Raw genomic sequence first — 27,003 nt, forward strand, 5'->3', positions numbered from 1 at the left:
GCGGGAGGACCATAAAGCTGGGGACCCTGGGTACGGGAGTCTTCTCGAGTAAAGCGGGGTCAGATATCTGCTGAAACGATGCAACCTTCCACAGACCTTTTTCTCGTCTCGATCGGCTTTTATCATATTTTGATGATAATCCTAATCATTGCAGTCGTTCTACTCTAAGATTTGAAATTTCACCAGTTTTCGATGGGAAAGCAAGTATCCAGTGACCATGGCTCATACATGCCGTTTAGCAATTTTGCTTGCTGGGTGTAGCTCCGCCCATCTCAGCAGTGTATATCTGTTGTCGCTTCATTATAAGGCTACAAGCTCCCTCGCCATATCTGATCCGGCAATAGTCAGTACATCAATTGCCCATGCAATTCAAAACATTACACTGGCCGCAAAAGAAAGTACCCCCTTGAGGTTCGAGTGGGAGATATGGGACTCTGTATTATGCAGAATGATGATGTGACAACTTGCTCCTCGAGTGCAACCAATCTGGCAAACATGCTGAAGTTGTCTTCAACTAGTGCAACAAATAGCACCCACGGTACAGCCGACCCGCTCAATTTGATCCATATCGCAGCCGATTTCAAGGACAAGATCGTGTTTGACGGACTGCTGTCAGTGCTCCCACTTCCATTAGACAATACTTGAACCCCCGAAACTCCAGAGCGATTGCAACAGTGTCGACACATAGATTTATTGTCGTGGCCATGGCTGTCATTTGCTTCATAGTTAGCAGCACCTTTCCCGAGTATCGTACTGCACGCGAGGAAAGCAGCTCTGAAGTGAATGTCAAAGATTCCTCTAACGGGCCATACTATGCCGTCATGGGTGCTGCGACTGTGGGATTCGCCTTCGGCCTGATATCCGCGCTTTGGCAGCATATCAACAGCAGCGCTACCGCTTCTATGGCCGAAACCCTCAATTACGGTCTAGTTGCCGGTGATGTTGGAGCCGCCGCGATGGCACTTGGGTGGATTGGAGTAGCACTGGTTGGTCTGGTTGACTTGGGGCTTTTATTCAAGCTCCTAAGGATTGATCGTGTTCTTCATTTGATGAGTGATGCGTGATGCTTCAGAACTGACTTCATGGAGACGACAAACCGAATGATATATTCATTGGTCATGGTACGTAAACAAATAGGCTAGGCTACTACATAAATCATGCAGATTTGATGTGCTGGTGCTATCTGCCAGGTCTCTCTAGTACAAATGTAGCAACTGTATCTCCATCCAATGGAGCCTCGCTAATGATCTCAAATTCATTCTTCTGCAGCACCTTGACACTGCCAACATTAGCTTTATTCGCTGCAGCAAACAACTTCTCCGTTCCCCCATTCAATTCCATCCTAGGCTCTGCTTCTTTTCTGGGAAGTTTCCACCACGCATCAACTACGGCAGCCACCGCCTCGCTCGCATATCCTTTCCCCCAGTAATCAGGATGGATGCCGTATCCAAGTGATGGAGATGGTGCAAGGCCGTTAATCCCAACGGCGCCGATAACCTTTTGCATTGGATCAGTGGCTGAGATCACGGCGAATACAAATTGTCGTCCTATGGCACCAGATGCATCGGGGGGTTTTGAAGATTTTGTCTCGAATATTGGCTTCTGTCTCTTGGATGTTTAGGTGAGGGACTTTAGGCCATCTGGAACACAAGTCAATTGGATTCATTGAGTTTTGCAGGGTGAGGGGTTGAGTGATCTTACAGCCAATCTGCCACATCCTGTCGAGATCGGTATTCAAAGAGTGCGGCAGCATCTCCGATTTCGAGGGGCCGCAAGTACAAGTTCGTGGTTCGTATGGAGTCTACTTTGGCAGGAACAATGACTCTTGTTTCCTGGCGAGGAAAGAAACTATCTTTGACGGCTTTAGGGTCGCTCTTCATGATGATAGTATCTGAATCTTAGATTAGAGGATGTCGACAAGGTGAATGCTACGATGTTTGATGGGGTCTCGCCTAGAGATGCATGGGTTGCGCGTTGACTCATGGTCTGGTCCCCGCTGTGGCGTCAAGGAAGGGAGCAGAGTAGTATCGTGAGATTTACTAGTATCGTGATATTTACGTTACAAACATTCTACATGAGAGGAGAGCATGTTCTGTAGTCATTATAGTGACCTTCATTGATTTCAGAGAAATATTGTACATTTATCGCAAATATTGGGCGCAAAGACAGTCGCACGTAGCATCACCAGCGCAGAGGACCACGATGACAAATAAAGCCGCAACGACTTGCAACCGCCTGTGGACGAGAATATATGTCGGTAAAACGACGGTCACATCTATGCGCCGCCCTCTCTTTTGGCATATTCCTCCTCCATGCGCTCCTCAAACAGTCGGTCGGCCTCCTCTTTGCTGAGTGCGCTAGCATCCTGTGAAGAAGATGACCCGGGCGCACTCACAGTGCCGCCCGTGCCGGTTCCAAGCTGACGACCGCTGCTGTTGTCTGTAGAAATGTGGCCCGCGGAGGCCACTTGACGTGCGTTGGCTTGCTCTCTGTCGTACTGTTCAGCGGTCGGAACGGGCATTTTGACAATGGTTGTAGGGTGGGTTTGAGGAACACGAAATGTGGGAGGTATTAGATGGTAGGAATGTGCGATGTCGATGCAAGGGAGCAGAGAAACCCGGCTATTTAAGTCTCGTGAAGCGTGGATCTTTCGAGGTCTGAACGAGGAACCGCCACACGTGTGGCGACAGCTTTGAGTCACACGTCATATCAACGGCTAGCTTCATACTCGACGAAATGGAACTTTTTACGCCCAGCAAAAGACCATGCAATGGACACGCTCATTATTAGACGTGGTCGTGCTGTCATTGAATATGTTCAGTATCTCATAACAATTGACTACATTGAAACCTGTAACCATTTGTGGTCGCCAAACGCGTCGCTAAACACGAACTGACAGGAATAAATCGGAATGCTGAATGGTCTATTACAGCCGAGACCTGATCGTCGCAGGAACGACGGCTGGCCCGATATCTTGTAGGCGCTTCATATCGGGATCGTACAGTGGCTCTGCGGTAACAGTGGCCTTGATGCGACGGCCGAAGTACTCGATCTCGACAGAGTCGCCTTCGTCCAGCTTGCTCGGCAGCCAGGCATATGCGACAGGCTTATGAACAGTGAAACCGAACCCTGCACTGGTGACATAGCCGACAGGTTTGTCATTGTGGAACACGGGTTCTTTACCTAGGATCATGGATCGGCCATCATTGACAGTCAGGCAGCGCAGACGACGAGTGGGCTTTTCTTGGGCCAGTCGCTCGAGTGCCGATCGCCCGACGTAGTCCTCCCATTTACTGAATCTAATGGCAGATTGGACTCCAGCTTCATAGGGATTATGCTCTGTGGTCATATCGGCGCCGAAAATTCGATAACCCTTCTCCAGGCGCAGAGAGTTGAAAGCGCCACGGCCCGCGGCGATGAGTCCATGGTTCTTGCCAGCTTGGTATATAGTATCCCACAGCCGTAAGCCGTAGTCTGCGGTAGTCTGGATTTCCCAGCCGAGCTCTCCGACATAAGATTTGCGGAAGGCTATGACCGGGATGCCGTTGAGAATGGCGTCCTTGACACCCAAGTGAGGCAGGTCCTTGTTGGAGAAATCGTCTCTAATAATGGTACTGATGACATCTCGTGCCCGAGGACCCCAGAGACCGATGCAACAGGTGCTGCCGGTTAAGTCGCGAACCTCGACCCATTGTCCTTGGCGACGAGCTTCACGGGTGAGATACGCTAGATCGATTGCGCTGTTGGCACCGATTTGGAACCTGTCTTCGGCGAGTCTTGACACGAAGATGTCACTACGGATACCGCCTTGGTCATTAAGGAGGAGAGCATAGGTGATGACTCCTATATTGGTGTTGACATCCCCGGTGCACAGCCTTTGGAGCAAAGTGACAGCTCCGGGACCGGTGACCTCAAATCGGTGGAAAGTGGTCATATCAAACATTGCCACGGCATGACGTGTCTTCCAAGCCTCTGCAGCAGTGATGGGAGAGTAGAATTGCGCTGACCAGGCATCCCGGTCGACAGGCTTCCACTCCGCTGGAAGGGACTTGACCAAATCCGCGTTCGCGTCATACCATTGGGGGCGTTCCCAGCCGCCGACCTCGAGACAGAAAGCACCGAGCTCCTTTTGCCGGCTATAAAAGGGACTTGTGCGAAGCTTTCGAGGAGATTCTTTCGGCTGCAATGGGTGGAGAATATCGTAAATCTCAACGAAGTTCTGTGCTGAGGTTTCGTTGATATAGGAGCGACTCAGCTGGATTTCTTCGAAGCGAGACAGTTCGCACTCGGTCATATCTATCGTGGAGCGGCCGTTTGTCAAGGTCTCTGCCATGGCTCGTGCAACACCGGCAGAGTGCGTTACCCAAACAGCTTCGGCCACCCAGAATCCATCCACATTAGGTGCCTGGCCAAAGATAGGACCACCATCCGGAGTAAACGAGAAGATACCGTTGAAGCCGTCGGAGAGCTTGGTACCTTTCAAAATGGGCAACAATTTCTGGGACTCCTGCCAGGCGGGATCGAAGTCCTCGGGCGTGAATTCAAGGCGAGAGGGCATGTTCTTTTCGTCGACATCCTTGCCAGTCGGTCCCAAGGATCCCGCGACGACCGGCATAGGTCGGTGGCCATAGTAACCGATTCCATATTGTTCACCGTGCTCGCGGTAATAAAGGTCCTGGTCCTGGTGTCGCAAGATAGGAAGGGTTGCGTTCATTCCGTTCATTTTTTTATTGATTTCGCGTCCCGCAAGAGCCGGCACATCTGTCGTCCTCGCGTATTGGTGTGCTAGTGGGAGGAGGGGTATTGATACTCCAACCATGGCGCCAATCTCGACACCCCAGAATCCGGCGCAGGAAATGATAATGTCGGCGGGTATGGTGCCAGTGGGAGTAATCACGCCTGTCACTCGGCGGCCGGTTTTCTCAATACCAGTGACAGGATTTGAGCCTATATAGCGAACACCGGCGTTACTCGTCTTCTCAATGAGCAGCTGTGTCGCACGAGCAGCAAGCGCAAGGCCGTCGGTAGGAACGTGGAGACCTCCTAGCACCATATCTTTGTTCAGATGGGGATACATCGTGAGGCACTCATCAGTGCTCACAAGGCGAGCATCAATTCCCCAAGAAGAAGCATACCCATGCCTGCGCTTGAGGTCCTCTAATCGAGCCGGAGTTGTCGCGACTTCAAGACCACCAACCTGATTAAAGCAGCTTTGTCCATCCTTCTCAAGTGATTGCAGCTTTTCAATAGTGTAGCGAGCGAGGTTGGTCATCGTTTTGGAAGGAGTAGTCTGAAATACGAGGCCTGGGGCATGGGATGTCGAGCCGCCCGGCATTTGTAGGGGGCCCTGCTCAACGACAGTGATATCGCTCCATCCCTGCGAGACCAGCTCGTCAGCGATATTGGTGCCCACAATTCCGGCGCCGATGATGACAACGCGTTGGCTGGGTGCCATTATGAAGAAGCGATTGAACCCTTTGAGAAGATGAGGGCGCTTCCTTTGATGCACTAGATCGCGGAAGCTCTTCTTCTGTGGGGAAGGGAATTTTCGCCCCGCAGGCAACACGCCATGATGATATAGTGGTCACTCTTGGTGAAAGCACTTGACGCCCCGCATCGGCTTGTACACCGTGAACCGGACCGTCTGGGTAGGTAAACCGACAGAGGATGAAGGGTTTGCTTTCCCGAAAGAGGTAAAGTGGCATTAATAATCGGGTTTTGCAAAAAGCTCTTATCGTGGCGAATATTGTATAAAATTGCGCCGGAGGAGAGTGCTCTAATTGAAGACGTAGCTTGAGCCGGAAAATCCTCAGCAGTAAGACGCTTGGAGTGTGTAGACAGTGACATCGACACTTAATTTTGGGCCTTTCCGAGCCCGATGCTGGACTATGGATGAGACTTCCATTTTTGGAGTGGTCATCATGAGAGGTGATTGGCCTTCCCGCAATGATGGGGAGAATCATAAGTCGGTCCGGTTCAAGGCCGCTCACGTGTGCGGGTGCCATCTTTTGGCCGCAGGAAATGGTCCGGCATTGGTTCATAGACGATGTTTACTATCGTGAGTTGGGTTAATCGTGCTATCTCTATCTCGCCACTCGCTCGTTCTGCCCATACACCTAGCGCTGAAGCCTTGATAAGGTCCCCTTATCATCAACCTGATACTGGAGAGCCCATTTGCACGTAGCACATCAATGCGAACCTGGATAATGCATATCATCGATAGTTGGATGGATCTAGCATTGCAATTCCACTCATTTGATGATTTGTCTGACTATCTGTGTTCATAATCTATCAGCTCACCAAGACGAGTCTTCACTTCGGTCAGGAATATACTGTTAGTCATGACACCGGGTGGACCTTGAGTATATGCATCTATCTCTCTCCGTATGCAAACGAAATCAACCTGTGATCTCGATTAACACTGGCCATACATGCCACAATCACCCGCTGAAGAGGCCGTAAACTCTGCGCAGTCGGTCTCGCGAAACTCCCAGATCGGTGATTCTACGGTGCGGATATTCTAGAGTTCTCGACAAAACGCTCCGAAGACTACGGATCACTGGAGTGTCTCTTTCCGGCGGGATTAATTATGAGTTGTTGTCTTCTCTCGAGCTTGATCGAAGTGGCTCCGAACTGGACCTCTCGTATTTCCGTAAGGAAATGGACGGCGAAATTGTAAACGTTTACTCGTAGGAGAGAGAAGACGAATAAGAGCGTAGTCGTAAAGGTGACAAACCTTGCAATGCGCTCGCGAATTTGATGCGAAGTAACGTCCTGGGGGCGAGCCAAATCCAGACAGGCTAGCAATGAAGCTAACGGTAGTAATACATACGACTAAAGAGGACCTAGATAAGCTAGGCTAAGTGCGGAGAAAGATGTCTCTTCTCCAAGTCCGAGTCACTGACCCAGGAGTTGATGAAAAGAAAGGTCCACGAGGTGGAAAGTGCCAAAGAATGCGCCTGTCAGAGGACCAAAAGCCCGCTGAACAAACTGTTCCGCCGCGATGTGCAATGCAGGGACCAATCTGTGGTGGGCCGCAGTGTTGATCGCAGCCACCCAAACAAGGTAAGTATGAAGAAGAAAGAAAAAAGGAGTGGAAGGGGCGGGCATTCAGGCCTATTAAGTACTTTCGGCATCCGCGCTAGTGGTAAGCGAGCCCCTCAACACACGTGACAGCGAAAGGTAAGGCATGTGACATTCTTCGCCTGAGGCAGATGAGCTGTCACAAAGCAACTCATGCCTTGCAGTCTGGAATCTATAAACTAGAGCCAGTCGCTTCGGAGGGAATCTAGGATCGAGCAGGATGGTGCCAGGGCCTCAATCATTGGGCCTCCTTGTTGACGCCGCAATAAAGAAAAAAAAAAGTAAAAAAGAGAAAAAAGTAGATGGGTCAGTTACGAGCTTGTGTGGAGTCATCCCCTATTTTCCGTGGGTGGGCTGTAACTTTGTACGGTGGTCCTCGCGACGAACTTCTTTTCTTTTCCTTTATCGGGAGAAGTCCGTCGGTCAGACATCAGGTTTAGAGGGCACCGGGGCGCCTAGCGCTTTGAGCCCACCCGATATTCATGGAGCGAAACAGCGCGCATCCTCATCAAAGGGTGCCATGGTTACGGCGAAATGGGTGTTTGGGCTAGTAGACACTAGAATCGACGACAGGAATTGGGAGGTGAGCTTAGATGGACGCGAAGGTTTTGCCCAGACACAGATAGGGTACACCGCAAGTTATTGCCCCGAGGGGATCTTCACGATAGACCTGTCGACTGACATGCGAGCATGTCCGTGACGCCGTGATAACGGGCTACAGTAGGCGGTCTCTCCTTGGCGGCATGATACTTGCAGGGCGGCAAACCTGACAGCAAAGAATTTACGGCATCATGATCTACAACGGCGCTGGCCATTGACGGGTCTCAGCGAAGAGGTCGGAGAAAGGACGGAACGTGGTCTGGATTGGCAGAGAGTTGCTTAGCCCGGGTAGAACTGAAAAAAAAGGGGCCCGCCTCAGTGCATCATTGGGCATGTCCAAGTGGATCTAGCCGTGTGGGCTATCATTACTAGAAATGTTCCGTCTTTGGGACTACCGTCCAAAGCCAAGGGCTCATGAGTCACGATCGAAAATGGGCATCCCATGGTAGGTGACCGAAAATCCGAAACAAAAGCCAAACCCAATAACATCTCGTACACATCGTGTAGGAGTAGGGCTGGCCAGCCACCACGATAGATGGCTTAAGACACGGGACCACTCGGTGGGGCTCATACGACTAGCTCGAAGCATCTAGAACCGTGAAAAAAAAGAGAAAAACTACAGTATACACAGGAGACGAGGACTACAATCGGGACCAATATCGATCCCGTCAGTGGATCCGAAATTTCAAGAATACTGTTCTCCGTCTGTGTTCTCCGGTGATACGCGTATCACGTAAAGACAAGGACAATCATGGGACCCCAGTATAGATGAGGTGATGGAATGAGATGATAGGGTATCATGACGACCGAAGGTTGGTGCAACGGTGCTGGTTGGCCACGAGGGATCGCACGCCACTGGAGCGATAGAGATGAAACTTTGGGGGGAGTCATGAGATGCTCTCTCTCTCTCTCGACACAGGCGCCACTGGGGAAGGAGAGGACCGGTAACTAGGATCCGACTCAGGATCAGCGCCATGCAAGCGAATCCGAGCCTGAACTTAGCAGATCACCATGCAGAAGGGCAGACTGGAGCCCCCTCTCTGATCCTGTTTCCCCTCCTGTACTTCGAGGCGGGGTACTTAGGTCAAAAGGAATAAGGGGACCAGAGGAGCTGGGAGTGGCTCCCCCTTTAAATTGTGCGACAGGAGTCAATGGCGGTTGAGATTACAATCGGGTGACCGACTGGGTTTCAAGTGAACAAAGGCAGACATTTTACACGGGATGGGACCCGACAAGGACGGGTGAATTAGGGGCTATCTATGAACAAGTTCATGGTGTGATGCTAGTCTACAAAAAATTCGTACTTACTATATTGTAATTTTTTCTTTCTCCTCTGGTACTTAGTCTGGTGCCATGGGGTAATAACCCACGGGTCGAATTTCATCACAGACTGGACTGTTTCATGCAGATACAGCAGAAACGACCCAAAAAATGAAACTATATGATCGAAATGGATCGAAATTTCACCATGCTACTAAAATTAATAAAAACAAATCAAGTATGTCTACCCCCTGAAGCCCGTTAGCTAAGTGCAGGACCCCACCAAGGACTGGGCTCCCTGCAGCTCCTTTCCGCTTTGAGTGTCAACAAGCGCCCCCCCCCCATGCTCATTCTTTTTTCTCGCCCTTCCCTCCCTTTTTTCCCTTTCTTCTTCCAAGGATACCCCCCCCTTTCCTACGTTGTGATACCCGGGCTTCCAGCTCTTTTCTTTTGCTTTTCTCAAGATACCCTCGATACCCAAACGCCTTTTCTTCCGAAGCTCAGCTTCTTTTAATCGATACCCCCATTAATACCCCTTTTTTTTTTAATCATGTCCGACGTTCAGAAGATCGAGGAGACCCCCGCGGTCGTCCCTGTCACTGAGACTCCCGCCGTGGCTCCTGCTACCGAAACTCCTGCTGTTGAGGCTCCCAAGGAGACCGAGGCCACGGAGGAGACCGCGGCTGAGACCACTGAGGCTGCTGCGCCTGCTGAGGAGGTCAAGGAGGAGATCAAGCCCGCTACCGAGGGTACCCTCGGCTACAAGGCCCCCGGTCTGGTCAAGTGAGTTGAGCGCAGAGCTATGCGAGGATGAAATTATCAGCTAATCAGGATTGTCGCATAGGGGCTTCCGCTTCGCCAAGCGCTTCTTCTACTTCAACGACGAGGCTGTTGAGGCCAAGCAGCTCTCTGTCTTCCGTCAGAACGAGAAGGCGGCTCACGCCAACCCCACCGCTGCCTGGGCCACCCAGACCGGCAAGGGTCTCCTGTTCTTCACCAAGCGCGCTGAGGACAAGGCCACCCCGGCTGGCATCTTCAACCTGGTATGTTCAACTGCAAATGAAATGACCACGATTTGAAACTTATGTGATGAATAGTCTGAGGTTTCCGATGTGACCAAGGAGGGCTCCAACGAGTTCTTGTTCAAGGTCGCTGGCCAGAAGCACACTTTCCAGGCCTCCAGCGCCGCTGAGCGTGACAGCTGGGTCGCCGCCATCGAGGCCAAGTCCACCGAGGCCAAGGCTGAGAAGGAGACCATTGTCTCCGGTGAGGGCTACAAGGCCGAGCTTGAGAAGCTGACCAAGCCCGCCACTGTTGTCGCCGCCGCCAAGAAGACCGAGATCGAGGAGGAGACCCCCAAGGAGACCACCGAAGAGGCCAAGCTCGAGGAACCCAAGGAGGAGAAGGCTGCTACCAAGAGCCGCTCCCAGTCCCGCAAGCGCGCCAGCATCTTCGGCACCCTCCTGGGCAAGAAGGAGAACGAGGAGAAGAAGCCTGAGGAGACCAAGGAGGAGACCGCGGAGGAGACCAAGGTCACCGAGCCCGTCGCTGAGACCCCCGTCGAGGCTGTTGCCGCTGTTCCTGCCACCGAGGAGACCACCGAGGGTATGTTTTCCTCCACATCTGACATTGGCACAAAATTCGTCTAACTTTATTCTAGCCGTCCCCGTTGTTGCTGCTGAGAGCACCGAGGAAGCCCCCAAGGAGACTACTGAGGAGGCTAAGCCCGAGGAGGAGAAGAAGGAAGAGAAGAAGGAGGAGAAGAAGAACAAGCGCTCTTCCATCTTCGGCAACTTCTTCCAGAAGGTGACCAGCCCCGCTCAGGAGAAGTCCGAGAAGGATGCTACCGCCCTCACTGAGGAGGCTATCTCCAGCTCCGCTCCCCAGCTGGAGAACCCCGTTGAGGAGGCTGCCGTCCAGCCCATTGAGCCTGAGACTGTCATCGCCCCTGCTGAGGAGGCCGCTAAGGAGGTCGAGGCCCCTGCTGCTGAGACTCCCACCCTCAAGGACAAGCGCCGCACTTCCTTCTTCGGCGCCTTCGGCAAGAAGGAGAAGAAGGCCGAGACCTCCGACACTGAGATTACCGACGGTGAGGGCAAGGAGACCAAGGTCAAGGCCAACAAGCTCGGTGGTCTCTTCCGCAAGAACAGCAAGGCTGTCAAGCTCGACAATGAGCAGGTTGCGGCTGCCGAGGCCGAGACCAATGCCGACAAGGCTGAGGAGGCCAATGCCGAAGAGACCCCCGCCGCCGCGGAGGTTGCCACTCAGGAGACCTCCGCCGTCGACGAGGCCTCCAAGCCTGCTGAGGCTGCCACCGAGGAGCCCAAGAACGTCACCGTTGCTTCTGCCACCCCCGTTCAGGCTGCTGCTTGAATTGCGTCTCCTGGGCGTCAAGAGTACGAGCGATGGTGGGATTTGTCCTACCCATCGTCGACTCAACCTAACCCAGAAGGACTCGTGTTTCCCGTCCTGAGTTCCTGAAGGATGCAAATACGGGACTTGATACCATTTTCTGCGATTGCTTGTTTGTTTTTGCCTCGCCACTGGTTCCTCTTCCCGCGATTACGGTCTAACTTTCTCTTCGGCCGTGAATTCTGGAAAGGGGTGCCAATGAGATACCCGCTGTCGCTTTTTGTTTTCTTTGCTCCCCCACCAAAAAACTCTATAATCATTGTGGTGCTCTATCGACATCACTTCCATTCCTTTTTATGACCCGCGTCCTGCAACCGATTCTCGATTTGCGACGTCATTATGCGTTACGTGGTGTGTCGCCCGACTAGATTGATACCACTTTGCCGCTGTTTGGTTTTGTGTTTTGCTCGTGTTGGATACCCTGGAGGGAGGAAGGGTGTCTCATTTGTCGTGGACCTGTCCCGTTCAAATTGCCCCTCTGATGTTGTCTACCGTTGTCTCCGTTTCGCGCGGTTTTTTCCTTAATGCTTCGTGGACACATACTGCGATAGGTAATAATTAATAGAATCGTCTCCGTTTGCTTTTATTATCTTTCTCTTCATTCATGTTTTACTCGTAGTGCCTGGAGTCGTTCCGAGCTTGTTGTAGGTAGTAGTCCGCTGTGATTCATGGGTCGCGTCGCGTCGAGTGGAAACCTGCATATCATGTATGCAAGCAATGCTATCGTCTCCATCACGATGCGTGGCCCAGGTGGGCTCTGTGGGGTGCATCTAGACTGCAACCATCGAGTCGCGCTGTTGATCTCACATCTGCAGGACCAAGAATCCAGGGCTTCGATCCAGTCCGTCACCCCGATGTGATGGATGTTTGTAATCAGCGGTGAAGAGGAACAGTCATCATCTAGTCCAGCCTGCACCTGGACCACTGGACTAGGGAGCTCTCAGAGATGTTCCGGGAACGACGTCAGACTGCTAGGATCCACAATGACGCGCCCTGGCTTCTATGGCATGCCCTAAGGCTTTTCTATGCCTGGGTTGACACTAAGCTTCGCTTCAAATGCAGACGCCTTGTTTCGCACAAAGAGCACATTGCGAACAGGGACCCAGTATTCAAATTTTTTTTTCTTTCCCGGGTCGGCAAGATAGCGTGCGCTTTCGGAGTCAGCCAAGCAATCAATCTCACTATGTGCCTCCCGGGCGCATTTGTAAGCCTCCAGCCCCAGGGCGCAATTCTAGGTTCACGGTGACCCAAGTCCGGGCTTACGCCTAAGGAATGGCCAATGCCGCCGGGAATGTGTCGACCTTTGCATAATAGAAAGGAAATGGCGACGTTCTCAAAGATTTCTTCTTAAAAAAAAAAAATAAAAAAATAATGGTGCTGAATCGACGATCATAGCCAGTGCACGAAAGTCAATTTTCACGCCCTTCGGCAAGGCTAGGTCAAAAGCGCACATCGTGGGCCACACGGACCACGGCACAGCCCACGGCGGGGAGACAATTGGGAAAAGATCGGTGGGGCTTCTGACTTCTTTGTCGGAGGTATCAGCCTCTTCTCCGGCGAGATCCCGAGGATGGATCGCATCAGCGCCGTAGATTGTCTCGATCAAAGGACAGGTGTGCCTCGTTGATAGGTCCTTGGATAGCGGTGTTCCGGGAGGGTTCTGAGGTTGCCTGTTCGCAAACTATAGGTTGTCACGGGGGAACCTCAGTTCTTGAAAGGGGCCCTCTGAACCGTCGCGGATGTGCGGATGCCTGGACATGCCTCACGTAGAACAGGGAGCTCGATTATTGGTCAATGCCCTTGGGCGATACCACTATACTTATCTATACTTGGATCTATCATGATTTCGTCATAGTAGTTGAAGTACTCTGCATGTACCGGGTCCGGGCCCTCATCACCAATCAGAGGCTGCAAAACCGGTGTGACTCACACCCCGTGACCGTGGCGTTGACTAAGCCCCATGCGGCTCTCTCCTCTGATTGGGTGATGGGCTCCACCACCGCACAGAACTTTGCTTAAGAAGTGCCTGAGTCCCCCGAATGGATGCCTGCTTTTTCTTTTTTCCCTCCCATCCACCCGTGCTTCATCATCCACTTCTATCATATCCATCTTCTGCATCTCCACCATATTGCCTACAACTGAACCAATTTTGACATCCAATTGCCAAAATGGACGCTTTCTAAGCCTCCCCCTTCCAAGCTCGTCTTTCTCAACCGAGAACGACACCATTAATCCCACGGGAATAACGTCTTTTCTCTCCCCTCAACAACCTTCTTCAGAGTCTTCCTTTCAGGAACCTCTGAACTTCAGCATCGCTTCGCGTAGCTCAAGTTCTCCCCTCAACACCTCCACCACGATCGACTTTACGTCGTTCACCACGGATTACTCCCAGCAATCATGGCTTCCCACGCCCCCGCCCACACAGCCCTTGGCTTCCAGTCTGAACAACCACAACAGCAACAACAGTGCGCTAGAGGACTTTGTACTCTATCCCGCTCCAGTGTCCCATCCGCAGCCTCGTCCCAGAGACTTGCGTGCTCCAGCACCTTCGAGTTCTGCCCTTAAGCCGTCTGCTTTGCAGCCCTTTTTGGCCCAAAACAATCCACGACGACACAGTTTTAGTCTGCAGTTGCACCGTCATCTTCAGCAGCAGTTACCTGGCTCTCCTGTTCCAGATCCCAGAGTGACCAAGCTACCCCGGTCTCCTTCCCACTGGTCTCACTCCTCGCACCACGCTCCGCACAACCGCTTTTCCACCCCATCTTTATACACAGACAAACAAAAACAACGCTACTTGGCCTATCGCCGCAACATGTCGACTCCAAACTTCCAAGGTAACTTCTCCGTGCCGTCCGTCTCTGCTCCGGCGTCAGTCGCTCACACTGTCCCATCAGAAAACGACTACGACCTCTTTGGTCTGCCCTCTGCCGGGTTCCACGCCGGCATGGCTTCGCCACTGGACCTGACCCAGCTTCCGTTGGGCCACGAGGCTCATGGCGCTTTCTCGCCTGCAGTGCCCTCTGGCACCGTCTCGCCCAAGGACTTGATGTTTGAGACCTCAGTTCCTCCCTCGGGCGCTTTCACTGATCTGAGCACTCCGCCTTTCGATTCACCTGGTACCTTTAGCCAGAATACCTCTCCGCTGTTCACCGACGTGGATGTGACTTCTGAGTGGCCATCACTCTTCAACGATGGCTCTGCCTTGAACACTTTCGACGCTGAATTTGGCTTCCCGGCCGTCTCCGAGACCAAGGACACTCAGTTCCAGAAGCCTGCGCTGCCTACGTCGCCTGCTCCCAAGCGTGTCGTCGCCAAGGCCTCCCCTGTCTCTGCCACCGGTTCTACCAAGCACTCCACCGTCTCGGGTATTTCTCGAGCCCGCAAGGAGCTCTCTCCGGTTGAGTTCGACACCAGCGACCCCATTGCTGCTAAGCGCGCTCGTAACACAGAGGCCGCGCGGAAGTCCCGTGCTCGCAAGATGCAGCGTCAGGCTGCCGCTGATTCCCAGATCAACGAACTGCGAGAGCAGCTGGCCGCCAAGGACCAGCTCATCGAAAAGCTCAAGGCTCAGTTGAAGGCTCAGCAGACCTATCAGTGAATGTTTTCATGACATGTATCCTTTTTATCTCTGCGTTGAATGCTTTGTCTTTCCATGATGTGGTGGGCGCGGCGCATGGGTCAAGCCTGATCCTCCTCCGACGTCTCACCAAGGCTCCAGAGTTTGCCTTCTCAGAGTCTGTCAAAAGTTCGAAATGAGACGTCCGATCTCTTTCTCCTTCTGTATTTGCTTCTTATTCAAATTGTTTCCACTATTATTCTTTGCTAGCCGGTTCTGATTGTCTCCCTCGCCCTCGCGCTGGGATTGACTCGTGGCTCTTGCTTTTCTGTTCTACTGTTTAATTCGAGAATCTAATTTCCTTTCTCAGCACGCAATTTCCATTCCATCTCACTGCTTCAAACTCAACTCGTTTTTGTTCTTATAATTATTCAATTCTGTGGCTCAGTATTTTGCAAATATCCCTGTCACCACAAAGCCGAGCCGGCTGACTCGGCCGCAACCAAGCCCGGTCATACCGATCGTCTTCTGTACTTAGCGAACTACAGCATGAAATCAATAGATCAATGGTTCATGGTTCTCCTAATCGATCCATAACACGAAACCCCCCCTGACGTAGACCACCCATTCCGCACCCCTCACAAAGCACCGAACATCCTCGCCCCACCCAGAAAAGTTCCCTTCAATCAGAACCCCAAATCTCCTACACCTCTTCCATCAGATCCTCCCCATCCTATAGAACACAGTACCCCCCCCAAAATGGCCCAATCCAGACAAACAAACCTCGAAGGCATGGCCAAATGGGCCGACAATACCAACGATCTCGCCAAGGAAGTCGATCTTGAGAACCACGACACCAAGCTCCCAGTGAGGCGAAGAACCCTGTCTTAGCCACGCGTCGGAAGGGAAATTGACCTCTCACCCCCAGGAAGTCATCGACAACATCAGACAAGAACTCACCCAGATCACGGAGGATACTAGCACTTCTTCTTCGCATGCGTATTCTGCGTCGGAGCAGGAGGGTATCAAATCATCTTATCACAATGTCAGTTCTCCTTCATACGGTAACTAGGAAATTCTGTGTTTTATATTGACTGCTGCGGTTGGTGTAGTTTGTGCAATCTCAGGAGGCGCTGTTGAGCACTATTATTGGGAAACATAAAATTCTAGCCCAGACGCCGTTCACGGCGCCGATGGGCACGATCCTGACTATGCTGGAGAGTGGGTTTGATGCGTTGGGCGATGCTGTTATTGGGGAGGTGCCTTTATTTATGAAGGAGGTGGAGGCCATGAGGGATCGGTTGGATGGTATGCTGGGCCAAGCTATTGACTTGTATGGTTAGGGTGTTCGGGGTTTTTTTTATTTTGGGGAGTTGGACATTAGTTTATTGAGAGATAATTGCACGAGAAGGTGGCGGACTGTGGATCTCAAGAAAAGGAGTTTCAGAATTCATCTGGCTGTCGGCGTATGTGCCGAGGATCATCTATTCTTCATCCTTTCGTCAAGTAGGACGGAGAAAGCAGTGGTGGAAACCGCTTGTAATTAGTATTGGCGCACCATGGCGCTCATCACCGTCGTCAATCGGGACTCAACAGGCTTGTCTACAGTCTCGAAGATTTTCGATCTTGAGTTGCTTCTTGTTTCGGCGTCTAAAAGCTACGAGTCATGCTTCTGGATAGATACCCGGGTTACCAGCTCAGACTTGCCTTTATCGCCTTCATAAGCCCCATCTCTTCCCCCTCATCCGTGCATTCTCGTCGGCTTCCATGCCCTCAAGACGAACTACATTCACTGCACAACCCAGTCTCCTCATCAAGCCTCGAGCTACGCGCCGCCCAAGCGGACTGCTGTTGCTCTGAGGAGAAACGAGGATCAAGAATGCTCAGTTAGTAGTCCCCTTGATCGGAAAATGGAGTGGTACTCCATGAAGGGCATGAAAGTAGAAGACGAGAAATCTGGACTCGAGTTTCAAGCTAGGTGGGATGAGGCTTCAGAAGTATCTGTTTCCATGTTTTGTCATCACCGCTGGACTGGACTCTTGAAAGGAAAGCAGGGGGAGGGAGGCGTGGGTTGAGAAGGGAACGAAAATGGTATGAGTCAATAGGAGAGGAGAAGGGAAAAAGGATTATAGGTTTTATATCAGGGTATCGGTGCCTTTCGTACGGCCTGTCTCCATCTTGGCTGTTCGCGCACCAAATTGGATAGCGCGCTTTTTCTCCCGAGCAACGCTTTGCAAGCCCAGTCGCAGAGCCACAAGCCGTAGTGCCATTTTCTCTTTGTCGAGCGTGGCAATCGTCTGTGCCTCTGGATCGGAGTCTGGCAGTTCAGCAAGTCCGAAGCCGCATTTCTCCCAAACCGGCGCGCGAAGCACCCACGCGACGAAATCTTCGTCTAGGAATGGGAAGCGAGTTTCTCGCCCCCAGTGAGAAAGAACGCGGTCGTCGCGGCCAAGATTGCGTTGTCCGAGTCGGCTCACGTCGAGATTGATCTCAGAAATGAGGCCCTCAAAGCCGCCACGGTTGAAGGCGATACCATGGCGGCCGTACCCGGCGAAGAGCTCGTCTGCTCCGAGTCCTGAGAGGAGAACGCGCGCCGAGGTTATGTAAGGTTCTGGGTCTGTGTTGGGGATGTGGATGGTTCCTTGGCCGCGAGATGCAAAGTACAAGGCGCATGCGATGGAGAGGTCCATTTCTGTATTGTGGGGTCTCATGAGACGTTTGACCTGGTCTCGATGTGATAATGTTTCGGCGTAGGGAATGTCAATGGCAATAAAACGCCAAATTCGCCCAGGACACGCTTTTTGGAGCTCTGCGAATGCGGAACGGCCTGTGATTCTGTCAGGACAGGCCTCATAGGCAGAGATGGGCGATGGTGATGGCGATGTCGATGAAGTCTTCTGTTGTTTTGAGTTCAAATTTGCTGCTGCCGTGACTCGAGGGTTCTCGAATGCGACATTCAGAAGATCGATCGGTTCGTTGCTTGGTAAGAGATCATGTGAGAGACGAGCCAAAAGGGTGCAGTCCAAGCCCCCTGAAAAGAGCACTGCGACTTTGGCACTGCTCCCTGAAACATAGCCAGGAGGCGTTGGCACATCTCGCAGTCTTATTTCAAGTGACTGACGCAGCCTTGTCTCCAATGCCTTTACAGATGAAGTCTCTTGTAACAATGCTGGCGGTTGCTCTGGTGGGACCAACATATTCATTGGCGGAATTGGATTCTTCTGCGTTGCACGTTAGAGAACGTAACTCCGAAGCCAATATGCAAGCTCACAATATGACCAGCAGGCGGAGCAGGATCAGAGCTCCATGGCAAAGTCTCAATCTTGTACTGATCCTTGGGAGATGCGGATGTCTCTCGATCTGCATCAAGATTGATCATGTAGATTCCAGCAAAGCCTACCTCGTCAAATACTGTCGAGGAAGATCCGTCGCATACGCTGCATATCTTGAGACTACCGTCTTCCTCAAAACCCTGCAAGAGAGACCTTCTGCCGAGACAGTCCCTGCTGAAGAAGAGTCGCGCATTGATCGCGTCATAGAACACAAACGCAAAGGGGCCCGAGATAGTTGCGACAGACTCAGCGAATCTTTGAGGTGTATTATATTCATCACTTTTCACGGCCCGCAAGAACAAATTGAAAACGCGTTCAGTATCATTGCCGCTGACTGGTTCGCCGCCGATCTTCCAAGCTTCCCCATTCCAACAGAGCACAGATTGGGTTGATGAATCTATTAATGGTTGTGAGTAAACATGATCACCTCTGAGTGATAGCACCGTCGAGATAAAGGTGAGATGCTGTAATGGCTGGGACACTGCATCTTGTGTCTTGACTTCCCTGCACACCGTGTGGGTCTGTGTGCTGTCCGGACCGCGCTTTTTCAGCAAGTCTCTGGTTTCTCGATTTGGCTGTGTGGCCCTTGTTGACAAGGAGAAAAAAAATTCCACACATGATAGCTGAGGCGCAATGGAGGTGGAGTTGACAGCGACGGGGCTTTTTATGCCCAGTGGGGCCTGGGGCAGAAACTTAGTCATCCCATACACTTGAAGTAAAGACACAATGAGCCGATCTTTCAAGAGAACTTCTTTCACAGAAGCTTTCTAGGGGACGAAAGAAAGCATATGTAGGCCAAGATGCTTAAAGCTCTCAATCTTGCATGCCATTAAAGCTTTATTGACCAAGTTAAAGGTCAACAGGTGAATGAGGTGCGGCCTCCCGGCCGAACGATGATCCGCACCATCAACATGAGAATCTAAGACTCCCCTAAACGCTACGCTAGGATTTCCTGAACGTTGGCGAGGCCTGCATGCTGCCCATAGCTTATGTCGGCTACCGAAGCTTCGCCCTCTCCGGTCGGGACAAGGGACGATCTACCCGCCCACGAAGAGCCCGACAGCTCAAGTACTCTGCCCTCCCTCCCCGAGGGCCAGAATGAAAGCTCGAAAGACTTGGAACGAAAAGACGTGATTATGGAAGCCGTTGAGGGGGCACAAACCCCTGGTGAGCCCAGCGATGGCGCAGCCGACTCAACACCCGCCGCTCAACCCCCACCATCAACCCCGTCCCAATCCGATCCGCTTGCGGGACAGATGGAGAAGCTGTCAGTGTCAGCAAGCGACGCGCCCGAAACTCTACCGTCTTTGCAGGCTAATACACCTCCCCCGCCTACTCCGCCTGAGAAAGACGATGCCTACAGACACTCAAACTCTACAACCTCCTCGGGCCCCGCGTTGCAAACAAATGAGCCAAATTCGGACCCAAGCTCCGAAAAGGAGCTACCAGAAGTGCCTAGTGATAGTGATGCAGAATTAAGACAAGGGCGTCGAACTGGGCGGGCACGGGATGATAACGATTCCCAGCCAGAGATCCAGACCATCTTGGGCCAATTTCAGGACCTTGATAGGACCACTGACCAGCAAGAAATCATGTCGCCTCGAATGGAGCTTGCTGAGCAGTTCCGCGGTGGTCAGAACTATTTTCCGCCTCGCAAATCTAGTCTCGATCATACCAAGCCTCTTCTCTCCGGCTCACCAGGATCTCACCCGCCGGTGAGCCAATCCACTCCGGTCTCTCAATACGTTCAGATGTCCATGGGCCCCGATGAGCCCACTTTGACGCGGCGATCATCGGCTTCAACAGTACCGCCGATGCCAGAGCCCGAGCCTGATCAGCCGTTCGATTTCCATAGGTTTTTAGAACAGCTGCGTCATCGAACCGCTGACCCCGTGGCCAAGTTTCTACGCTCATTCCTCATGGAGTTTGGAAAGAAGCAATGGATGGTGCATGAGCAAGTCAAGATTATTAGCGATTTCTTAGCATTTATCACAAATAAGATGGCTATGTGTGAGGTCTGGCGGGATGTTTCTGACAGCGAATTCGATAACGCCAAAGAAGGCATGGAGAAGCTTGTCATGAACCGTCTGTATACGCAGACCTTTGCTCCAGCAATTCCAGCTCCTCCAAGCATTCCACGAAGTGTGAGTCGCAGTCGACGAAGAGAAATTGAGAGGCTTCATGGGCCATGGCGGCGAGGTCAGCACCAGGAGGACATCGAGCGGGATGACATCTTGGCGCAGAAGATCCGCATTTACAGTTGGGTCAAGGAAGAGCACTTGGATATTCCGCCTGTGAGCGGTGGCGGACGCCGTTTCTTAAACTTGGCACAACAAGGTAAGCCGTTCCTGCCACCATCCAAGTCGGTATCTGCTTACCAGACAAATAGAGATTCTGAAGCTTAATGGCTACCGGGCACCTCGAGATAAAGTCATCTGTATTTTGAATTGCTGCAAGGTAATATTTGGCCTTTTGAAAAATTCCAAAAAGGCAGACACCTCCGCCGATTCCTTCATTCCGCTTTTGATCTACGTGGTTCTGCATGCGAACCCCGATCATCTCGTTTCAAATATTCAATACATCCTGCGCTTCCGCAACCAAGATAAGCTCGGTGGCGAAGCAGGCTACTACCTTTCTTCACTGGTAAGATGCGTCGCTGTCTCAATTGATGAAGCCCATCGCTAATCCTCAATATAGTCCGGCGCCATTCAATTCATCGAGACATTGGATCGCACCAGTCTCACAGTCAGCGATGAGGAATTCGAGCGCAACGTCGAACAAGCCGTCTCAGCCATTGCCGAACAGAATCGCGAGTCTGAATCTCTAGCAGACAAATCCCCACCCCTACCAACAAACCCAGGCCCATCTCAATCCCAAGTCGGACCATCTCGTAGAAACAAATCTCCGTCTAGCGACGACGACACCTCCGCCCCCGTCGCAGGCCTCTTGCGCACCATCCAAAAGCCCCTCTCCACTATCGGCCGCATCTTCTCCGACGACGGAGAGACCAGTACATCTCAAGACCGCCCTCTCCAACCCGCCACAACACCCCAACCAGCCGTTGCGCCACCCCGTCTCACGCCTAATGTCTACCAACCACCGCGTTCCAGCACCGAGAGCCGAAAGTCAAGCGACGAACGCACCAGGCCATCGCAAGATGGCAGCGGCGCCCAGAAGAACCTTACCCGTGTTCTGGATGCACAAGATGCAGCAGCGCGACAAGCTAGCGCCGAGGATGCCGAAGCACGGCGCATCCAGCGCACCGAGCATGATAATGTCGTTGAGACCTTGTCCAATATGTTCCCCAATCTAGACCGCGACGTCATTGACGATGTGGTCAAGATCAAGGAGGGAAGGTGAGATTTCAAGTCCAGTTCTTCTTCTAAATTGGTGTACTAATATCTCTTCATAAGAGTTGGTCTTGCAGTCGACGCCTGTCTCGCTCTTAGTGCGGAATAGTATATAGAAAAAATCAGTCGCATATTTCTTCGGGACGTGACCAGTTACGAATGGCATGCAGTATAGCTTTTCTCTTGTTTCCTTCCCCTTTTACTTTTCCTAATCTTCTGGATAGACATTGGGACCCATGGATGAGGTAAAATACTTTTGCGGTGCCACTGTCCTTGCCGATACGCCCCGTGGCCATACACTAGAATTCGAAAATAGATTATAGTACCCCTGTAACGCTTTCAGTCTATTTTATCAGAGGAATGTAGATATAATCCACTGTACCAACATGATCAGCATTTCTTATGACGTAGATATGCATGAAGGGCGGGGGCTACTGTACTAACAGCTTTAGTGCCTTCGCTTTTGTTTTTTGGGTTTCTCACAATGGGGTTGCTGCTAACACTTGACGGAACGCAATCAGTGCACGGTTCAGGTTAAGTCTGACTCCCATTACTTCTGAGGATACAGTTGGCACTCTACAAGTTTTCGTTGATATTCCACGCGATATCATGTTTCCAAATGCCCCTTGCCTTCATGTCGTCATCAAATTTCGGTGTTGTTCTTTCTAGATCCCTAGTCAAAGCCCCGAAAAACAAAAGAAATTCATGTGACGACTTCAACCCCTTGCTAATTGTGATTAGTCTGGCGAACATATATAGAGTAATGTCGCCTTCAGAAGTTGCCGAGGTAAGTCCATTCGGAAACTCGTCACGAGGTAGAAATGCAAAAGAAAGGACTTTGTGATAAAGCAAGATCCATAAGATGCTTAGGAATCGAACAACAATGAACCAGCTTGAAACGTGAAACAAAGTGACAGAAATTTTGGTACGAGTGGAAAGGGGGCAGAGAACCCGTCTATGAAAGAAGAAGACTTTTAGTGACTCAACACCTAGCTTTGTGGTGTAAATGTTGTAATGTTTTTATGTAGAAGCTCTGTAGCGATGGGATATACAGAATCATTCAACCAACCTGCGGAAATCAAATTGCTCGAATTGCCGCCCATATGGAGGCAAACGAGACAAATAACACACATTAAGAACAATTCAAGCAGCCATCGTTAGCACATACGAAGTAATACTATCCATCCGCTCAGTTGTCAACTTCAAACTAACAGTCAACAACTCCCTCGCAACTCGGGGTGCTGCTCCTGGAGCTCCTTCCACTTCTCATCAATAAGACACCACGCAACACAATCATGCTCCGCTTTCACCGTTGCCGTTCGGCGCGTCTCGCTGAAGAAAGGCAGTTCTCCACAAGGTCGACCAGCGACGACAAGCTCGAAGTAGCGGCCCTGCGGGAGATCGTATTCGCAGCGTAGCATGCCTGATTCAAGGAGGTAGAAGGCGCGGGGAATGTCGCCTTCGTGATAGAGTACTGTATTTGCGGGGTAGAATTCGCGAGAAAAGAAGGCGCAGGCGGGAAACCAGAAATCTTCGTTCTGGGATGATAGGCCTTGGAAGGTTTGGAGGAGGAGAGGGAGAGGTTGGCGCATGGCGGACCAGGCTGGGGCGGCCATTAGAGCTGTTTGTCTTTCGTGTTCGCGAATGGTCGTGGTTGCGACGCGTTGGAGGTGTTGACGTCGCGGCGAGCCGACTATGTTTTCCGATAGACTGGATTGGTGGCCGTGAGCGCCTGTTCGGGACGGGGACGGAAGGTTGGAGATGGGTGCTGGCATTCGAGTCGATGGACTTGCGACCAAGTGCTTCTTGCCGGCCGTAAAATACTTTGAGATAGTCGTTCTCACAAAATTCGAGGGCTGAGTTAAGGTCCTCGAAGATGGGGACGCCGGAGTCTGGCTCGAAGAGGCCAACATTTTCTAGGCTCTTGCCAACGTCACCTTCGACGTTCAGACCTGAGATGGTGGTTTGCACGTTGCGCTTGCGGAGAATGCGGTTAATACGAGTGAAGGCCTCGGCGGCAGAGAAGTCTAATCCGTAGACCCGGGAAAAATCCAGGATCAGGAATCGGATGGGTTGTCGATTGAATGCCTCGTCTTCGATCAGTCCGCGCATGGTGTTCTCAACACTTACAATTGTGCCAAAGAACAGGTAACCACCAAGCTTCATGATGAGAGTTTGCTGGCCAGCCTCATGGAGGAATTGCTGTTGAATGGGGGGTCTCACGGACCGTTGACCCCGCAATCTCGCCAGAGAACGTGGCTCGAATGGCAGACTTGCGAGATGTTTGGACCACGAAGTTCACGCATGCAAGGATGATGCCGACCAAAATACCCGTCACAAAATCCCATGCACCCATCGTGACAACGATGATGAGCACTGTCAGATATTCGAGCCGACTAAGCTTTCCCCATGTATCCACTAGAGCCTCTTGCAACAATTCAATGCCAAGCAGGAAGATTAGAGCCCCGACAACCATTACCGGGATGTATCCGATGATGACAGGGCCGATGACCATAACTCCAGCTGTAGCGGCGGCTAGCATGAGACCAGCCAAGCGCGATTCTCCACCGCTGGCAATGAACAAAAGACTGTTCGTGTACACAAGGTAGTTCTGGATGCTACCCATGAATCCGGAGAGGGCGTTAGTCACGCCATGTGCGACCAACTCTCTATCCACATTGAGGTTGTCTTCTCCAGTGGAGATACCGAGAGCAGGAACATTGATCGGGACATGAAGCACACCGAAGAAAGTCAATGCGAACATCGCCGGGATGGTATCAGCAAAGGCCGACCAATTAACCGCAGAGAAATCTGAAGAATGTTAGCTAATGATGAATCAAAATAACATCTAAATCTTACCATAAAGGGAGTAGAAGTGATACCAAGGGTTATTAGACGATGGGGCATCAAACACCCAGCCCTTGTGGTGCAAAGTATCCATGGAAATACTCGCACTAAGTACGATGATGTAGAAAGCCACAGCGACACCAATGAAGTAAGCGCCGACAAGGAAATTCGACCGAATGAAGCGCTTCAGCACAAGAAGACTGACAGCAAGTACCAGGGGTATAATCCAGAGAGGGAAAGTATCGAGCTGGAAGAGCTTCTGGAGAGTATACATATTGTACTCCAGTGAGCCGGGCAATCTCGCGGAGACTTCGACTCCAGTTTGAATAAGGAAGTAGCCAACACCACCAATGCAGCCGATCAGGATGTGACGAGGAAAGAATCCAATCAACGAGCCCAGCCCGCATACGCCCATAAGGAAGAATACCAGACCGGTCAGGACGGAACTGACTGAGAAGGCGAGGATCGTGGTCGCGATCACGGATTGTGGATTGTCCCTTACCCACTCGATTCATGATGGCGAAGGCCATCTGGTGGAAGAAGGGGACGACTTCGATCATTTCACTTCCAATGCCACCTTTGAAGATGGACCCTCCACAGGAGAATACAACCTGAGAGATAATAGTACTGACGTAAAACATGGAGATGCCATCTGCGCCCAGGTGGGCAAATAATGGCTCTCCCAGGGGGAACAAGATCATTCCGTAAGAGAGGGCATCGAGGATGTTAAGCAAAAGTCCAAGCATCACTGCTGGGAGTAAACTGACGGGTTGAACTACTCCTTCATTCCATATGGCTCGCCTATCCCAAGCTTTGGGGTTGGCCACGATCCGAGAGCATCTTGCCACCTTGGACAGTCCCTGTGAAGATGCATTGACTGCCCGGGCGGGGCATCTACCCTGGTTCTCAATGTCCTCCACAGCGCCATAACGGAGTGGTGACCTGGAGCGAGTCTTGCCTGGCAGGGAAGTCCGCTCGGTGTCTCGGGAATGGGGCTCGTCTTGGAAAGTCGGCAAGTATGGGTTCGGGGGGGAATCTCCCGAGACAGCGGGCTTAGTGTCATCCTCGGCCGAGTCCGCAGAGGGACGGAGGATCATCGCTGTCAGAGCGGAGGAGGCAACAGCAGAATCGGCAGGGCCGGATCTTAATTCCAATGAGCGCCCTCCCACCGGTGGATGAGAGCTGGCGATTTCCTCGTGTGAGGTCGAGGATTGGCGGCCCTGAAATACATCGAGCCCAGGCGGGAGACTGGTTCTGCCAGACAACGGCTTTTTGTTGAGTGACAGGCCGTAGGTTGCAAGCTCCGCAGTTTGCTCTCGTAGGCCGTCGGATGCATAATGAGCCGGGTCTAGATGATCGACAAATGGTCAATAAGATTCGCTCGGCCAATAAGTAGTAGCTCCAAGGTACCCACCTGCAGGAACGTTCAATGAGCGGTGGTAAAATGAGCGACTGGGGGTCCTCAAGCTAGATCCAGTATAGCTCGAAGCGTCCAGCCCAGCGCCGGGCGAGCTGCCCAGGTTTGCTTGTTCCACTAGGGACTCCGGTGGGATGGAGAGGTCTTGGTCCAACCCCCAATTGCGACGTGAAAGAGCCGATGCGCGCGAGTCGCGTCGACCACGAGGTTGTAGCACGCCCATCAGATGGCACAATGAACGCACGAGACGAGTCTCAAGAAATTCGGAGGATTACCGGCCACTAGCGCATGCGGCGGCGTTAGATGCAAAGCAGATGACGCAACGGTGCCTAAGAGGCATCAAGGCCAGCGCGCTGAAGCCATACGGGACACGAAGATATATAGGAATCGAGCGAAGCGGTACCTCTTATCAGCAGAATACATTTGCACAAGAAAACAGAAATATTAAGTCTGGTTGACTAAAACTTGGAAGTGTTAGCGCGTTATCGTTATCTCGGAGCTAAACCGCTTGCGGGGCCAGTTTGTCCGTGCTGATATCAGTCATCAGGTACCAATGATTTGACTCTGTCGACTCTAGACCACTTGGTCTTTGAGCTAAGGTACCTCGAGCCTGAGTTCTCTAGTCTATCTTGGCCCCCTCTAGCGAACTATAGACGTTGCGCAACTCCCATGTACGATCGACGCCATGCAGCTGTGATGCGCTCGCTAGTCACGCACTATTCTGGTTTCAACCCATGTCAGATGCACCTCATCCCCGTCAATGCCGCTATCGGGGCTTCTAATGAAAGTACCGAAGCCTGAGTTCAATTCTTACGCGAAGCTATGACCAAGATTGACATTGACTCTATTTTAATGTCGTCTTAGCACCCTTGTCTCGAGTCGCTTGCCTATGACGCGACCGGCATACGAATGGCGGCCTAGAAGTACTAGGTCCTGTTTAACCGAGCCGGACTTGTACCCTCGGCAGGATTAGATTATACATAGCTGCAAGATCAAGTCATGGTGCATCTTCCAAAGAAATCACTTCATATCACATGGACCGTTAAGGTCGTCGCGGGGGTATCTCAAAATTACACAATTCCTGTCGTACAGGCCGTGGCGTGATTCCGCGGCCCCACAATCAGCTCAATCGCTCGAGGAATCCCT

General features: G+C 51.8%; 10 protein-coding genes across 10 annotated transcripts; 5 read left to right on the forward strand and 5 right to left on the reverse strand.

The window, feature by feature from the left end:
- Nucleotides 1–495: 495 nt before the first annotated feature.
- N7477_008371 (Fig1 domain-containing protein) lies at nt 496–1,064 on the forward strand (the record flags this gene model as incomplete). Its single annotated transcript, XM_056970034.1, has 2 exons — nt 496–611; nt 662–1,064. 2 exons carry the CDS (start codon nt 496–498, stop codon nt 1,062–1,064), a joined length of 519 nt encoding a protein of 172 aa, XP_056820066.1.
- A 115-nt stretch (nt 1,065–1,179) lies between these two features.
- On the reverse strand, nt 1,180–1,880 carry N7477_008372 (GNAT family N-acetyltransferase; the record flags this gene model as incomplete). Its single annotated transcript, XM_056970035.1, has 2 exons — nt 1,180–1,606; nt 1,702–1,880. 2 exons carry the CDS (start codon nt 1,878–1,880, stop codon nt 1,180–1,182), a joined length of 606 nt encoding a protein of 201 aa, XP_056820067.1.
- Nucleotides 1,881–2,275: 395 nt separating this feature from the next.
- N7477_008373 (uncharacterized protein) lies at nt 2,276–2,521 on the reverse strand (the record flags this gene model as incomplete). Its single annotated transcript, XM_056970036.1, has 1 exon — nt 2,276–2,521. The coding sequence occupies one exon, from the start codon at nt 2,519–2,521 to the stop codon at nt 2,276–2,278; it is 246 nt and encodes an 81-aa protein (XP_056820068.1).
- Nucleotides 2,522–2,926: 405 nt separating this feature from the next.
- N7477_008374 (GcvT family protein) lies at nt 2,927–5,455 on the reverse strand (the record flags this gene model as incomplete). The annotated part of the gene is made up of 1 exon (XM_056970037.1): nt 2,927–5,455. One exon carries the CDS (start codon nt 5,453–5,455, stop codon nt 2,927–2,929), a length of 2,529 nt encoding a protein of 842 aa, XP_056820069.1.
- A 4,038-nt stretch (nt 5,456–9,493) lies between these two features.
- On the forward strand, nt 9,494–11,316 carry N7477_008375 (uncharacterized protein; the record flags this gene model as incomplete). The annotated part of the gene is made up of 4 exons (XM_056970038.1): nt 9,494–9,726; nt 9,788–9,986; nt 10,041–10,548; nt 10,604–11,316. 4 exons carry the CDS (start codon nt 9,494–9,496, stop codon nt 11,314–11,316), a joined length of 1,653 nt encoding a protein of 550 aa, XP_056820070.1.
- A 1,999-nt stretch (nt 11,317–13,315) lies between these two features.
- Nucleotides 13,316–14,953, forward strand: cpcA (amino acid starvation-responsive transcription factor GCN4; the record flags this gene model as incomplete). The annotated part of the gene is made up of 2 exons (XM_056970039.1): nt 13,316–13,338; nt 13,555–14,953. The coding sequence occupies 2 exons, from the start codon at nt 13,316–13,318 to the stop codon at nt 14,951–14,953; spliced, it is 1,422 nt and encodes a 473-aa protein (XP_056820071.1).
- A 717-nt stretch (nt 14,954–15,670) lies between these two features.
- N7477_008377 (uncharacterized protein) lies at nt 15,671–16,254 on the forward strand (the record flags this gene model as incomplete). The annotated part of the gene is made up of 3 exons (XM_056970040.1): nt 15,671–15,778; nt 15,840–15,956; nt 16,024–16,254. 3 exons carry the CDS (start codon nt 15,671–15,673, stop codon nt 16,252–16,254), a joined length of 456 nt encoding a protein of 151 aa, XP_056820072.1.
- A 792-nt stretch (nt 16,255–17,046) lies between these two features.
- N7477_008378 (asparagine synthetase domain-containing protein) lies at nt 17,047–18,944 on the reverse strand (the record flags this gene model as incomplete). The annotated part of the gene is made up of 2 exons (XM_056970041.1): nt 17,047–18,132; nt 18,183–18,944. 2 exons carry the CDS (start codon nt 18,942–18,944, stop codon nt 17,047–17,049), a joined length of 1,848 nt encoding a protein of 615 aa, XP_056820073.1.
- Nucleotides 18,945–19,232: 288 nt separating this feature from the next.
- On the forward strand, nt 19,233–21,702 carry N7477_008379 (guanine nucleotide exchange factor VPS9; the record flags this gene model as incomplete). The annotated part of the gene is made up of 4 exons (XM_056970042.1): nt 19,233–20,580; nt 20,633–20,886; nt 20,941–21,599; nt 21,657–21,702. 4 exons carry the CDS (start codon nt 19,233–19,235, stop codon nt 21,700–21,702), a joined length of 2,307 nt encoding a protein of 768 aa, XP_056820074.1.
- A 1,105-nt stretch (nt 21,703–22,807) lies between these two features.
- N7477_008380 (sulfate transporter family protein) lies at nt 22,808–26,080 on the reverse strand (the record flags this gene model as incomplete). The annotated part of the gene is made up of 6 exons (XM_056970043.1): nt 22,808–23,196; nt 23,255–23,771; nt 23,821–24,404; nt 24,453–24,890; nt 24,943–25,788; nt 25,855–26,080. The coding sequence occupies 6 exons, from the start codon at nt 26,078–26,080 to the stop codon at nt 22,808–22,810; spliced, it is 3,000 nt and encodes a 999-aa protein (XP_056820075.1).
- Between the last annotated feature and the right edge of the window lie 923 nt (nt 26,081–27,003).

This window comes from Penicillium maclennaniae (genome assembly GCF_028827695.1).
Source record: "Penicillium maclennaniae strain IBT 15551 chromosome Unknown utg000007l:1.0-4884863.0:1.0-4888362.0, whole genome shotgun sequence".
Classification (NCBI taxonomy): Eukaryota; Fungi; Ascomycota; class Eurotiomycetes; order Eurotiales; family Aspergillaceae; genus Penicillium; species Penicillium maclennaniae.